The sequence below is a fragment of the Larus michahellis genome, chromosome 2 (assembly GCF_964199755.1).
Source record: "Larus michahellis chromosome 2, bLarMic1.1, whole genome shotgun sequence".
NCBI classification, from domain to species: Eukaryota; Metazoa; Chordata; class Aves; order Charadriiformes; family Laridae; genus Larus; species Larus michahellis.
The window spans coordinates 45,810,763-45,827,090 of NC_133897.1; the positions used below are offsets into that span (position 1 = coordinate 45,810,763).

At 36.3% G+C, this 16,328-nt stretch overlaps 1 protein-coding gene across 3 annotated transcripts in view; it reads left to right on the forward strand.

Moving 5' to 3' along the window:
• The window catches only part of STT3B (STT3 oligosaccharyltransferase complex catalytic subunit B), a 53,406-nt gene that overhangs the window by 12,867 nt on the left and 24,211 nt on the right, over positions 1-16,328 (forward strand). For all 3 annotated transcript variants that reach the window (XM_074575108.1, XM_074575105.1, XM_074575107.1), the window contains exons 2-4: positions 9,451-9,559; positions 11,299-11,586; positions 13,316-13,381. In XM_074575108.1, the coding sequence (XP_074431209.1) occupies positions 9,451-9,559; positions 11,299-11,586; positions 13,316-13,381 (463 nt within the window). The remainder of the gene's footprint in view (positions 1-9,450; positions 9,560-11,298; positions 11,587-13,315; positions 13,382-16,328) is intronic.

A 16,328-nucleotide genomic window follows, 5' to 3' on the forward strand; every position in this document is an offset into this window, starting at 1 on the left:
CATTTGTGTGAGCGTCTAATTCAGTACAAGGCATCCTGGAGTTGTGAATTTTTTTTAATATATATTTTTTTTCCCCTTACGCTTTTGCACTTTGGGATATATTCATGCTTTTTCCTTTTCAGCTTTATTTGATTAGGGCATAATTAGAACTATCTCTAGGTTTCTGCAAACTCTGGGCATATTGCTTGGTTTGGTCTGCAGGTAGCTATATATGTATATCTATATATGTACATACCCACAGCAGAAAATTGCCTGATCCCTACTACATGCCTGGTGAAGGTAATGTTTATGTCTACTTATGTCAAGTTACTGAAGGGTTAAGTTGAATTTGAGCAGACATATTTAAGTTAGATAAAATTTGGTCTTTAACCTGTCCTCAATCACTGGTCAGAAATTGTTCAAGTTAGATAGACTGACTGGTTCTGCTCTGATGCTTTGTATTATCCACTATGAAGCATTAATTTTTATTTTTTTCAGTGTTCATTGTAGTAAAAAATCAGTAAGTCAATACTGCAACAGATGGAGCTGAACAGGTGCACTGTGAGAGGTCCAGCTTCTTAGACTAAACATAATCTACATACAGAAAGGACAATTGAAAGAAAGCATAGTCAGACGATATAGGTAACGGAGAGCTAGTTGCAGGAGGAAGAATAGCAGGTGCCTTAAGAGATGTAGTAAAAGGCAAATACTTAATGAATATTGGGTGAAACACTAACTTGCGAAACTGACTTAAACTGCTGACATGCAATCACAACACTGTAGATTTTTTAAATCTCTGTGAGCTAACAGAAAACTATGTTGACATATTTTGTACAGGGTGGTTTGGTATCTAATGTCTGATTCCGTCTGGATCTACTCTTTTTAATATTAGGCAGAAGTTCAAGCAACAGGCTGTGGGTTATCGAGGGGTGAACACAATAGTTTCTGCTACAGCTCTTGTACAGTGATATAACTGTTTAAATGTTCTGCCAAAAATAATATCGTCATTACTTACGTGCTTGTATGAGATGGTGGAGATCTGGACCCTTTTTAAGGGTCCCATTTACTTTTTACCGTGCCTTGTCTCTTACAGGGTATAAACAGTCTGCCAGGCCGCCTTATGTCCAGTCTGATTCCTTAAATTTTACTTAATGGGAAGTGATTGTGAAGTTGATTCAATGGTGTTTTGGTGTAACTAGTACTTCCATAGTTGCCACTGCATTGTAGCATATAAATGACTATGTTATGTAATAGAGATTATGACTGTGCCACATACTCCCAAATACTTAAAATATAATTGAAGTACCCACAATGAATAAGAAATATCCTTTATTTTACTCTATATTTCAGACTATTACAAAAAGTAGTATTCTTTTCTGGGTACATATTAGATTTTGCTACAGGATGGCAGGTAGTATATTTGAGATCAGTTTCATAAGAGTCCACTCTAGTTGTTTAGGTGTTATAGGTTGCTTTGTTCTATAGTAGAAGACCACGATGAAAGTGGCTTGGGGGCTAGCCATCCTCTGTTCACAGTCACTTCTTGTGAAGCAGTCGTGTTCAGCCCATTGATTTCTAGTATCGCATTTCTTACAGAAAGAATATTTTGCTTCTTAAAATATATTAGTCAGCTAATTGCCTTTTGAATTCCTCTCTGTCGACCAGATCCTCATGTACCCGCCTTTAACTTAGAAGGTCCTGAGGTTAAGCTGCCTCCATCATGTTAAAAATAAGTGCAGCACGAATCTGTTTCATCCGGAAGAACATATTTTTGGATTTGATGCAAAGCCTTCAGAGCTGCAAGATGCAAGGCTAAGGTGCCACAGAGTAGCCCAATAGCACTCAGAAAAAAACAGACATAACACTATAGGGCCTTCTGGGTTAGTGGTAGTTAATATTGTATTGAGCAGAGAAGTGATGACTCTCAAGAAGTGGATGCTGCCAAAAGATAGGGAATCAGTGTTGCCATCAGTACTGATGCCAGTCATACTGTAGTATCTGCAGTGAAGTTGTGTGTCCAGTAGAGAAGAAAATGACCATTCAGTTTTCCCCTGTAGGAATTTTGAGTTATTCTGTTTGCATCTTGTTGAAACCTCTTGGGAATTTTGACTGTCCCAAGAAAAAATGGCATCGTCACTTTTTTTCTTAGGTCTGAAATGTTGTTAAATGTCACGAATGGCAGACTTCACTGGCAAAGTATGCCTTTTAGTATAAATTCTTTTCTTAATAATTTGCCTTGAGACATGGAATAGTTCAAAAGCAAGACGGAAAAAAGTAATGGAAAAGCCTAATAGGCATCAGAGGAAGTGTCTGAAACTGTACGCGGATATACACCCACCATAGTGATGATGGGAAGCATATCGTGGCTTCAGATGTGGTATATTGTGTGAAAAATATGAGCTATGGTCATGGAATGCCTCAAAAAGCTTGCAGCTCTTCAGCAAAAATACCGAAGATGCCCTGGGCTCTCTGAAGAAGTTATAGTAACTGTATGCTCCCTGTAGAATTTCGTATCATTAAGCTACTGTCAGCATGCAGTTCCTGATTTTAGCACTTGCTAAGCGTGACATCTTATTGCAGGCAGTGAAAATACCATGCCAAGTAGTGGCAGTAGGAATGCTGTAATCCTTCTTAAACACATTGGGGACATTCTGATATTCTTAATGGTTATTCTATAACCATTCTAGTATTCTTTAGTATTTCCATTGAGTATGGCTGAATGTTGGACCTGAAAAAATAGCTGCCATTCTGGTTGTGCCATCAAGCGCTTTTTTTTGCCTGGGCTTTCTTCTGTTCTTCCCCGTCAGGGAAGTCCTCCTTTGATTCAGAATTTCCATCTTTTCTGAAGTTAGGTGGCCACATCACTGCAGAACTTCCTGCTATTTTATTACTTAAGTATACTCATTATTGTTAGTATAACACAGGATTTTTGCCATATATTTTTGAGTTGATGGTGTTTGTTCAGAATTAGGAAATCTGAAATCAAAGGCAGCATCATGACCAATTTTGACCCTGAGAAAACTCAGAATGATAGTACTGCTGCCAGTCCTGTTATCTAACATTAGACTTCTGGGTGACAGTCAACTTGCACATGTGTGTGTCTTTCTTCAAATGGCCCTGCTTGCAACAAAACCCCAGAAGATCAGTTGGGCCTTTCGAAATGCAGGGCACTCTTGGCCTGCATTTCACCAAGTACTTGATATTAGTTGAGGCTTATCTCAGAATACAAAGAGTAATTACATGTCCATATATTTTGAGATAAAACCATGCAGACCAAACCATCAAAAATTCCATACTGATCCACCCCCCCCAAAGGACAGAATTAGGACAATATTAAACTGTACTTCAGCCAAAGCTGTTATTTTTTCTTTCTGGTGGACTTGACTTAATAATTGTCTGCTTCAATCAAATTTAGTAAAGAACTGTGTGAACATGTTTCATGTCTCTTGTGAAAGACTGGGTAGAGTTAATATGTTCAGGACATATTTGTTGCGTTTCTTGTCCAGTGAGGTGCAGAAGCTCCAGCTGAGTGTACAGAGCAATAACATCTTCCACATAAAACTGGGGTAGCTGTGCAGCTAGAGAAATTCCAGAAAAAGTATTTCTGGACACATAAGTACTTGATTATGTATAAATGTTCTAATTGGGGACGATTCATGCAGCGTATCCTTATGTTTTTATTAAATTTGAGACCTAATAAAACCATTCTGCTGACACAGCTTAAGTTAAAAAGAAAGGAACATGAGATTTTCAGTTTTGGCTCAGGTAAATGGAGGACCACCCTGTCTCACTGGTTCTTACACATGTACAGCTTGGTGCATGTTTCTCCATTCTTACTGTTGAGGTCTGTGACGCCTTAGTTTTGGGTTGTGGGCAGTAGGAAAGGCTCTTTACCTGTTTTAAGTACTTCCGCCTACAGGTATTGCTGGTGCAAAATTCTGATCTTGATTAGTTGAAACTAGCTTAAATGTCCATACATACTTTCTAAGGTTATAAACTCAATACAGGTAAGCATTTTCATGATGAGAAATACTGCCATAGTGCATTGAATTCATTATGTGATCAATGGGGTTACTGTACTTCCATTTTAAAAACAATATGCAAAACTCATTGTGGTAATTGCTTATTCGTAATTACAGATTTCAGAATAAGACTTTCAGGATGTTATGCTTGCCGTGTAATATGTAGGCAAGCAGGTGTTTTAAAATTTAATATGGAATACTGTGTATATGTTTCTTCATTTCAGTGGAAGTTACTGAACTTTCTCATTAAATTTTCCATGAAAGTGTTGGACTGAATAAATTCTTCCTTTGGTTGCAAAGAATACGTCGGATATGGAGTCAATCTGCAACTGTCTTCTTCAAGAATCTAGACTTGCCATCTCTAATTAGATGCTGTATGGCAGAATTGATTCTGTAATCTACATTTGCATTAAAAACTGACTCCTAAAATTGCTCAGATAGCTTGTAATGTTCACAGTTTGTATCATGTTATTTTTCTGAGTTTGCAGATGTGAAAATTTTGTGCATCTGCAGCTGGAGACTTTTAGAGCACAGAAGCCTTTATAATTGCAGGCTTAGAAAATTTTCGACAGATTCTGCTAGTAAGGATATTACATATTCTCAGAAGGCTATAAAACACCGAAGTCCAGATGATGGGGCAATGGCAGTATGAAATTGGTAGGGTTTTAGACACTTCACAACATTCCCACAGGAAGCAATGCGCTGATCTTGTGCTCTGTTGTAATGGGAGGGTCAAATGAATTCCATGGCCATCAGTGTAATTTGCCCTAAATGTTGTTAAGATGTGGATCAAGTAACTGCATTGCTGTACATGTGCCGTTTTCCTATATGTTCTTACTTTCTCATTAGGCTGAATTTTATTTGAATGTTCTTCTTAAATAGTACTTCTGCCAAGGAAATAATAAACTTAGGAATGTCAAGGCCAAAGATGTCTCCTTATAAATATAGCAGTAATTGTTGCTGTGAAGTGCTGGAGAATTCTATAGCCCCTGGATAGAGCGAGTGATCACTGTGAACAGCATTAACTAATCATTTTACAGCATTACCTTCTGTCATCAAGAAAAGCAGTTCATAGGGTGGAATAAAAATCAAATCCAAGCATGAACAGATAGTTAAGATTATGTATTAACAGTACATAACGTATAACTGAAAACTTTACAGGCTTTATTTTCCAAGCTGCCTAGTTAAGCTTTCCAAATTAATGTTGCTACTAATAAATAAATAAATATGCCTCTGCTCAGTTCTTTTGCCTTTGTTGCATATGCTCTGTTCTATGCTGAAATTGAAATATGCTTTTAAAATGAGAACCGTATCTTTAATTTATCTTCAGTTGTCTGATGAACCAACTATAATATAGGTATCTCCAATAGTGCCACAAAATTAATGGTACCATGCATAGAGCGCTTTTGTGATCATTAGAGCATCCCCCAAAATGTTCAAACTACAGTATCAGGCTAATTTGGTGGTTGGCACTTTGAATTCTGGAATGTACAAAGACTTAGGATTGTTTGATGATTCCTTTAAAGCTTAGGTTGGAGGAGGAGACAGTTCAAACTACAGACCTGACAGAAAGGGGCAAGGAGAACAGCAGAGCATCACTTTTCCTCCTGGAACGTCAGCTAAAATAAGAAAAGCCAACGCTTATTGGTGTTAATCAGTGAGGTCCTTAAGAGCTCTTCTCTGCTGAATGTTAGAAAGTGTGGTTATTTTCTTCACAACATGGACTAAGAACTTGAATATTCATCTCAGTCTTTCAAGCTATGTTCTTAATTAGGCATGTGGTTCACATAATTTGTTCTTCATTCTTCTCAGGTCTGTCTCAAATTGACTTGCCTCAAAGGGATGAAGAAGGATGAGAGGGAACCCTGGGAGATGGGTGAACAGTTCCCATACCTCAAGATTAGATGGATGTGAGGGTTGAGGGTGGGAGAAAGGGGAGCCTTTCCTTCAGTCTGGTACTGCCACGTAGTACTGTGTCCTATTTAGTCACTGTAACCAGCAGCATACTCCGGTTCCTGTGTCTCCTTGGCTAATGTCTAGCCAGTCAGAAAGAGAGTTAGATAAAAACCCTAATTACCACCTATTCTTGCTGCTGCTGGAGATGGAAGAACTGGGGAAGGCAGTGACACACAGGCCTGAAATGCAACCCCTACCCACCACTGGCTGTTCTTGTCTCCATTCTGATTCCTCCCTCAGTTGCAGCCCCTAGATCTCCAGAATGTAGGCATAGGCAAAGGTGGCAGTTCGGGTATTTCTCAGGGCTGGTTTCCGTCCTTAAGAAACCTATAGATAGTTGTAAATACTGTAGGAGTACTGCTGTAGAAATACAATAACACTGTGCAGCATTTCAAACACAGTTTGAAAAGTACCAAGATAATAAGAAGGTTGTGTGACTATGGTTTGTGATGCTCACCGTTTGTTAGCGGATCTCTCCATTCTGGCCAAAAGGGAAACGGTTTTACAAGGTTCAGGCTTGTCCCTAAAGAAGTAGAGTGCTATGAAGTGGGTAAGCAGTGTCAGAGCATAATACTGGCATCATATGATTGCTAGACCATAGTGTTGTCTGGTGCTGCCCATTGCTGCCACTTTGTCAATGCCTGAAGCAGGCTTTGATATGCAGTATTACTCATCAAGCTTCCCCTATGTATGCATATGTTTATATTTACATTTTAACTTATTTTTGTTTGCAGGTTACTAGTGGGAGGTGGAGTGAGCACTTTTTTTTAAGTCAAAGTGAGGTGCTGTAGTTAAACTTCTAAATACTTTTTTTAGGTTTCTGTGGTCAGAGGTTATTTCTTGTTCTCACCTATAGGTCTTCTCACAGTGAAAAATTAATATACCTACAGCATTGCTAGTAATTTCTTCTGTGAAGACATGCCCAGCTGTCTCTGCATGCTTTCATTTGTGGAAAAAGAATCAACTGCTTTTTGAAAGAAGTAGTTAATAGATTTGTATCTATCCAAACGCATATTAGGAGGGAAGATTAAATTCTTACCTCTTAAGTGATAGAGGTAGCATGCTGTTACACTGCATTTCAATTTTGGGTGGTAATTCATTCTTGTTAAGGACTTAATGGGATGCTGCCAAAGCACAAGACAGTTGTTCGCATGCTTCTGAAGTCAGTTATGAGGTTTTACTAGTTCAAAACACAAGGAGAATGTCGATATGTATTCTTCTTGCCTATTTAATCTGCCTAACTGATCTTTTAATGCTCTAAAAGTAAACATTAGTCATACTTTTGTAGCCTCTGTGAGTTTGAGTCATTATTTAAAAATTTGAAAGTAATCCATGTTAGTAAATATCTTTCTGGTTTGCTTTTTAAAGTTCTAGGATAACAACACTGACTGAGTTTTCAGTGAGTTTTCAGTGTGTTTTAAGTTCGGTCCATAGCTGGCTGGATTGTATGCGTCCTGTGCAACATGGAACTCCTGCTTTGTCTCGTACCATACTGCAGGCACTTGGCACTAAACAAATTAACAATAGACCTTGCTATACTAAGATAAGAGGGTAATTTTACAGGTACAGCATTTCATAAATCACATTACAGTTGACAGCTCAGAACTAGAGAATTAATTTATATTTAGAAATCTAGTGGAATGGGAATAGTTGCAGGCTTATTAGAAACAAATGTCACATTGCTGTTTGATACAAAGATTTCTAGGTCAGAATGACTGATGTTTGTGTGAATTTTCTTATATAAACATGACTGAGTTTGAAAGGCCACAGTTTTATCAGTTAATGTATGCTATATAACTGCTTATTTAACATGTAAGAGAGTGTTCCTGAAAGTTCTGCGCTCTTATTTTTTTATTTACTTATTTTTAATGTCACTTGACTGATGCTGTGATAGTTCAGTCAGTGGAAACATGCAAGTTTGCTGACATCTGGACTTGAATTTCAATTCTTCTTGTTCTTTCACTGTGTAGATGAAGAAATCTGCTCATGACCTCTGTGTAGTGGTACTTCGGATGTTAGACTTGTACTGATTAAACAAGTAGGAACTTGATGGGTCTTTCAGAGTCTTGAATGACATTAGCTTTGTTCTGTTGAAATGAATTAGTTCAAAGTAAACCTGTGATATTTTGGGAATCGTAGATATACAGAAGAATTTGATGTAGTTTTAAAATTTCTATTAGAAGTGATGCATGTTACTGATATAAGTGGATACTTTCATAAAATAGACAAAATGAAAAATACATATAAGCTTTTCTAGTCTTGAATACTAACTGTCTTTGGAAGTCTTTCATGGTAGTTTGCTCATCTAATCTGTTGTCTGTTACAGTATTCCATTTAGTCATCTGAACTTCCACTTAACTAATGAATATCATCTTTAACACTTCTTTAACTAATTAATTTTGCATTGTTATCTAAATTCCAATTAGAATATCTCTTAGGAGGGTTGGGTTTGCGGATGTTGCTTGTTTCAGAAGCGGTGTTCCCCCAGGCATTTCTAAGCCTAAACTTTGTTTACAGAGCTTTACAGCATCAATACCTGTAGCCTTGTTAGTTTGGCTTTTGAGTGATCATGAAAGAGTTGCAGTTGGGGTAACGTGCACTGCAGTTCTTCTCACAGCAGTCTGGTAGCTAATTTGAAGAATTAATGAACTTTCTAATAGTTGAAAGGTTTTGCTATCTGAATTTTAAGAAGTTGGAAAAATTATGTGCCAGAAAAGCGGAAGATTAGTGCCTTGATGGCAATCCGTCAATGTTTTTTAATGGTATATGGGCAATGTAGAACTGAAGGTATGCATGGGAGGGCTTTTGTTCTACAAGGAATTTTGTGCAGCAGAGAACGTACAAGCTTTGAGGATTAAACTTCATCTACATAGATTCTCCATTGTATAGATTCTTATTGATTGAAAGAAGGGAATATGTCAAGAGCATTAATTTGATAGTGTGAAAAAACAGACCGATTGCCTATGGTGCATATTATTACATTATGTCGCCTCTCAATGTTGCATGAAGTAGAGCAGCAGCAGATGTACCGGGTAGCTATCCTGTCTCAGAATGGCACTCTTGCATTGATTCTTTCATGATCTTAATTCTGCTTAAGTGGTATTCTGGATATAGTAAATACTTGGTTGATAGACTGTATTAGAAAACTAGCTTTAAAAAGGAATGCAGAAAATTACAGGAGCGTTTGTCAGAGTGACAGAAAACTTCATAATGTTTACAAAAAAATTCTCCAAAACTCTTAACGTTTCATCTGTGTATATGCACTGGCTGTAGAAATGAAGAAAATATAGTGATTAGAAACTGAGAGTTTAGTAATTTACTTTAAAACTCTATAGATTTAGGGAGGACTGTTGTACTTATATACTAAATGAGATGCTAAACTTTAAGTACTTTCTAGGTCTTAGAAAACAGGTGATCTAAGATATGCCTAAAACTTAGGTTCTTGATTTTTATCTCCCCCCTCCCCCCCTTCTTTTCCTCGATTTCTTTCTAGGTTTAACTATAGATCAACACATCATCTTGCATCCCATGGGTTTTATGAATTTTTAAATTGGTTTGATGAAAGAGCATGGTATCCACTGGGAAGAATAGTAGGTGGAACTGTAAGTATTGTAACAATAATTTAAAGATGAGTTTGCAGTAAGTTTTTTTGAACTTTCAATACAATTTGACATTGATAAAAGGAGAACCTTAATAAAATATGCTTTTAATTGTCAGATTGTTGCAGAGGGAATAGCAAAATGTTTTAATTTTTAGCTGCAGGAGACAGTAAGTCAACATGCTTTAGTCTTTACCCAACAGCATACTGTTTCATGTGAACAAGAAATACAGAACTGAGTTTTACTTCTCACATAGGAACTTGTAATAAATAAGGATATTATGACTCCTTTAATTCTGGTACATGAAATGAAAAAAGGAAAAAAAAAAAATTTAAAGCAGTTATCTAAACCTCTAAAGGCACAAGTTTTAATCCAATGTTAAGTGGACTTCACGTGTGTATGGTAAATGTTAGGGTTTCACTGGAAAAAGACCTTCTGAAATTAAATCAGCAGGGCACCTGTATAAAGCATAAGGAGTAGGTAAGGTTGGTATCAATGCAAGCTACACGACAGGAAAGCTGTACAAAACAATATTACGAAATCAGAATACATTGGTAGAATGGCTTTAGTAACACTAAGTAACACAGCCATGTGTTACTTAATGTGTGAAAGTGTGATAAAACTTTTTGATTATAGTACATGCCATTTAAATGCATTTACGAAGTTTTTCGTAACAATTAGAACACCGTTTTACTGTCTTAGAGATACTTGCAACTTTTTATGTAACGTATGTATACATTTTTTCCATACCTGTCGTATACAAAGTTAAAACCTTTAGGAAATAGAATTGAAATGTTGATTGCATACGTTATTTTGCAAGTCGCATGGTATATTGTGTTTTGATAGTTTATCTAGAAAACCAGCTCTCAAGGATATATGCAGGTCAACATTCTGTCGTCTGTTAATTTAATTTAGTACAACGCCCTTCTTAGCTTTCACAAGAAACTAAGGCAGGTGAAGCACATACTAGAAAAGTTAGTACATATTGATTTTTCTAATGTTGATAAATGTGGGAGGGTAGAATTCCCATTAAGAATATTTTAATGTTCTCCGATAATCTATGATTGGTTCAATAGATTTGTGTAAGTCTATGCTACCTTTCCTGGAGGACATCTTAATTCAATTTTATAGGACTTTATTTTAATCCTTTATATCCAAAGATGTCTACGCACGTTTTGTAAATTTATAATATTCAACTGACTGTCCATCAGCTTTTCAGCTTAAAAAGAGATCTTGTTGATGCGCATTTGCTTTCTCCATGGGTAACAAGAAGTGAAAGAGTGGCGTGGTATATTTTGGAGGAAAATGGATAGGGCTGGGGAATGTTCTTGGGTTTCTTGTTGTCTTAGGATTTTCGGGTTCATTTTTCTCTTAAAGCTGCTACCTGGCTTGAAATTCTCTCGCAAACTTCAGCTTTTGCTTCCATACCTTTACAACACATTCTTTTTATTATATGATAAATGTCAGGTAAGATAGGATATTATCTGTATGCTGCTTATCCATTTACAAAATGGATTATATGTAATTGTTAGCGTTTGGATAAAATTTAAAGGACCTCTGGTATTCAGTATTGTCAAAACATGATTAAAGTAGTATTAAAATAATTCCATTAGCTTTACCTACTCAATGCTTGTATCAACTTAAGAAATGACTGTTTCGTTGCAAATTATATGCTAATAAACCTACCATTATTGTTTTCTGCAATAACCTAGTGGTTTTTGGTTTTTTTTTCCTCCTTTTAGGTGTACCCAGGACTAATGGTGACAGCAGGCCTTATACATTGGATTTTAAATATGCTTAATGTGACAGTCCATATAAGAGATGTATGTGTGTTCCTAGCACCAGTTTTTAGCGGCCTTACAGCTATTTCTACTTTCCTGCTCACCAGAGAACTGTGGAACCAGGGAGCAGGGCTTTTAGCTGCCTGTTTTATTGCCATAGTTCCAGGTTACATATCCCGATCAGTAGCAGGATCATTTGACAATGAAGGCATAGCTATTTTTGCACTGCAGTTCACATACTATTTATGGGTAAGTAATTGCTGAGTCTTTTGCTTTGGAAAGGTTTCTTTGGTTCCTCCTTCCAACCAAATGACTGATTTTGCTTAGAATCCATTGAATTCTCATTTTCCTCCCTCTCATCTCTCTTCCCCTTGGCTCTTGATCAGGCAAGTACTGAGAAGTCACATGATCTGAACCACTCTGTAATCATGCCCTTTAGTTTGCTGTGTAAAAGTCCTGTTCAACTGAAGTATATGTGTCCTGTAGTAGTAATAATAATAATAAGTCTATAAATTTAAAGCAAACAGGAGGGTTGTTTCTGGTTTTCAGTTTGGAGGTAATAGTATTATGTGAGCATCAGACTTTAGCCTCCTTATTTAGCTAGTGAAAAGCAGTAGACTGAATATGAAGTGCTTTGAATTGTCTTCTGGAGAAGATTTTGACTGTATGGAGGGGCCGGGCTTGGGCTTTGGCTTTGACTTAAGCATCAAAATTAAATACCCAAAGCTGTCCAGAGCAAGATACTAATATTGCTTGCATGATTTAAACAAAATAGGCTGATGTCTTTTAATTAGCCTACTTGCTAGTGTGGCTTGTCTGTCAGTCCTTAATCTGTAGGTAGAATTGCATCTGTAATGCAGTTTTGTATGAAGGAGTTTAGGCAAGCTGGAGTTTTTCTGGACTGTTGCATCTATTTTGGAAATACCACAAGTAGAATAATTATATTGTTAATTCAGCATAGACACTGCATGGTACTGTCTCTTGTGCATTGATGCATATACTTTTCAATTTGAGTGTCTCCATGTATGTACATGGTCATTACAGCTTTTCCCATGATTTTGTCAAGAGTTCTACTTCTCAGAAGCAGATGCGTACTCAGAAGTTTTTTAGCTTTAGAGTGTTTCAAACTTGGGATATTGTTGGTAGAAGTGTAATGGAAGGGAATTCAAGTTTTTCATGACTGAGTGACCAGTGTTACTTAAATGTGGGTTTTTCAAATCTGAACTTAGAATAAACTGCAGCTGTAAAGGTGTACTGTGTTTGATAACAGTAATAGAATCAACCTAAGCTGTTACTTTATAACAACTGAGGCATGATCGCAGTTATCTGTTCTTACGGAACTCATATTTAACTAAACTGCATAGTGCAATAATGTTTGCGTGAACTCTTGTAGAATTATGTGTGAATCAAATATATTTTATAGTGAACTTTCTAGCTTTATTTAATGTCAGGTTTTCATTCCTATTTTCCCACACCACAATCACTGCCATCAGTTTTGGACAAAATCATACCCCTGGGCCAATTTATGGATCCTGCTAAACCTTCAGTAGTGTCTGGATGCTCTCCCTAACCTTAAGGGAATTTTTAAAAATTACAGAATAGCTCTTTTACCTATAATTGCAGAGTTGGGTCCGATGACAACCAAAGTAAGTCATGGATAGTCTACACTTAGTCTTAGACTTAGTCTAATGTCTCAGAGAAAGTAGCACAGAGGTGTTGCAACAACTTTTCTATTGGGTCGTGAAGCAGAGGGTTGCATTGCATCCTGCCTCTGCTTTAACTAGAGAGAGAGGTGTAAGCTGTTTTGCATGTGAATGAATTGCACTTGTGGTTTGGTTTTATGGGCATGAGTTCAGAAGTACAGAAATATAACTTGATATGCGCTGAAGAAGTTCTCTTGACAGTTGTTTTGGAATTAAATTTTGGAATATTGTCCAGTATTTGTTTGTCATTCATAAATGCTTGGGTTTTTTTAAAGGTGAAGTCTGTGAAAACTGGGTCGGTCTTTTGGACAATCTGCTGCTGTCTATCCTACTTTTACATGGTAAGCCTTTTGAATATGTATATACACACTAGCTAAACTATTTGAGTAAGGTTTACATAATCCATATGTTGATGAAGAACAGAAGGAAGAGATTTTAATCTTTGTTGGAGCCATAATATAAAATTGTTGCTTCATATTACTAATAAAACCTTAAATATATGAGTAAAAAAAGCATAATAAATATTTTGAAATTTAAAGTATTTAAATAAACACAGTAAAAACAATTTTTCTAAAAACTCTTAGGTAGAATAACTTTACTTACAAATTTATCCTATGCTGTGAATAGGTACTCTGATTCAGTGGGATTTTTGTTTTGGTGCAGGTGAATTAAGGTAGAATTTTTAAATTCGTGTGTCTGTATCATTATTACTAAAATGCAATAATGATAATAATATTTAATATTTATGGACGAATTTACACTTATATAACTTTGAAAACTGTTTCTTTGTCTATAATCATGCCATAAACTAAAACCACAGAACTGCAGAATGAATTCAGTGTCAGATTAAAGGATCCTAAAGTCCCTTTTCATTCCTGATCTGTGAAAATGGAGGCTATTGCAGAGATGTTCCTAAGGGCTAACAGAGGTGAAAAACAGTAGTAAAATTGAGGAGATAAAACTAATTGCAAAATGGAGGGAATTCGTTCCCCCCCTTCCTCCATCTTCTGAAAACATGAACTTGAAGAATTTTCCTGTATGAATCAGTCAAAGGTCCTTTTTTTCCCCTGATAATTTTTTTTTTGTGGCTATATGAAAAATAAATTGGCCTCAAACTAACCAGTGGTGGGACAGTCAGGCAAATTGCTTGGTGTTGGTTAAGACTGAAGTCTCGAATATTGCTTTCCTGCAGTCAGGTAACTAGGCGTGCAAGGAAAAAGGTGTTTATGAACCGTTTTGCATGCCTTAAAGTACAAGGTTAATTCAGAGGTTATCTGGATGCTGCCTAGATTTCCCCTAGCTGTAATGTTCATTGGGTTTTCTGGGAGATTTTTGCTGTTAATATAGCAAATAATAGTCCTGTATATGTCACCAAAGAGGACAGCTATCTCTTGTTGAGACTACATTTATTTCCTCCTCTATTTCTCCTCCTTTTTGCAAAGTCATTAAATAAACAACCACTTTTTTATACATAGCGTTGCTGTTTATGTAGTGTTACAGTGAAGAGATTCTGTAGGTTTGTACCAAACCTACGTGCAGTACAAAATCAGGCAAGTAAGTTTTTGAATTGCTATAATTGTATACCATAGTCTTTTTTATATTGTGCCAATTTATTGGCAAGATCCTCTAAAAGTTCTCTTCATAAATATGGAGGTAACAAATGCAATACTTTTACAATTTTACTGATGAAAAGTCACACAGTAACAAGTTCTTCCCATCTTAGGCTGACTGGTGTCTTAGTCTGTGCGAGAGGCAGGGGATGTGATATATAGTGTGCATGGTGACAGAATTTATGGAATCAATGTCATCATCATGACATTCAATCCTTGAATGTAAATTAATGTGGTGGTTTTTCTTATTTTATTTCCTTTCAAGTGCTGTCAGCCAGTGAAAGGTTAAGATTTGTCCATAGCTTAGCCTCAGTGATTAGGTGATAGAATTTTATTGCTCACAGAGGGTACCTGCTTCGTTCCTGGTGTCGGCTTTCCATATATTTTATTTCCCTTTGGGAAAAAGTTTTGTTAAGATGCCCTTCTAGATATTTTGCTTAGGTAAATTTTTAAGACAAAGCATAATTGTACCATTCGTTACATAGTATTCATTTGCCTTTCTCTAATGGAATTAGTTACATTTTCAGTGTAAGCTGAAAATTAAATTAAATAACAATTTTGAGGTAGTAAGAGTGAGTCTTGCATGGGGGGAGTTTGGGGAAAAGCTTCTTAAAAGAAGAACAGATACTGCATGGACTGACAGAAGTCTTTCTTGATAACTAAGTCTGCCTAAAATATATACCTACTTCACTGTGGTAATTTGACCCATAGCACTGCATTGCATTCCATACGGAGAAGGGGTTTTTCCTTTAATTTATATTTTTAGCATTTATTTGACTTCAGCAACTTCCGCTTCTTAGCGGAAGGATAGCTTTTTATGATGAGGAGGTAAAATAAAACAAAGCTTTACATTGAAGCAGTCATTGTAAGAGTAATAGCATGTTTCCACTCTTTGTGCCAGTCTATGAGGATGCCTCAGTTCTGTTTGAAAAGTTCCAAAGTGCATCTTTAGTTCAGTACAATCTTCAGTGCTTAGATTTGATTTGATTTAATATTTTGATAATTAGAGATGCAGGTCTCTGTCCAAATTGTCTGGTACCTGCTTCATTCAAACCTTTCCCTAATTATGGCAGTGTCCTAATTGCACATTTGTTCTTATTCTGTTCTGTATTGTCTATCTTCATATCATATTTTCTTCCATTAAATAAACTTCCCTGTGTAAACCAGCACGCTTCATGCTAGTAATTTGGCAATAGGATCTTGATAACCTGAAATGATTTTCCAGAAGACTTCTAGATTTCTATTCTACTTGTTTCACGTTGTCTGAATTGGTTACCCCAAATTTTGAAATGCTGGGTTTTGTAGTATTAGTATCAAAAAACAGTAGTACTTGGCCTTGTTCTTATTTTACAATCTGTTCTATAGAACATAGTCATTTGGGTTTCTTTTTGGATTCTAGGGCTTTAAAAATAGTTACGTGAATCTACGCCCTAAAGTACAATTAAAGTGAAAACCACATTAGCTACTGCATTCTAAAAATTAAGATCTAGGGTAGGCATGGTACATATGGGAGAAGTCTAGGCTGTAATTTGACAACAGGACATGTGTTAAAATACAGTCAACATTAGCCCTTCTAAATATGTTAGAAATGTAGATAATACATTGTAATGATAGCTCATTAAATCTTTATCTAAACTAGCAATCAGTGATATATTGATAACACTGTAGTTTTTCAGTT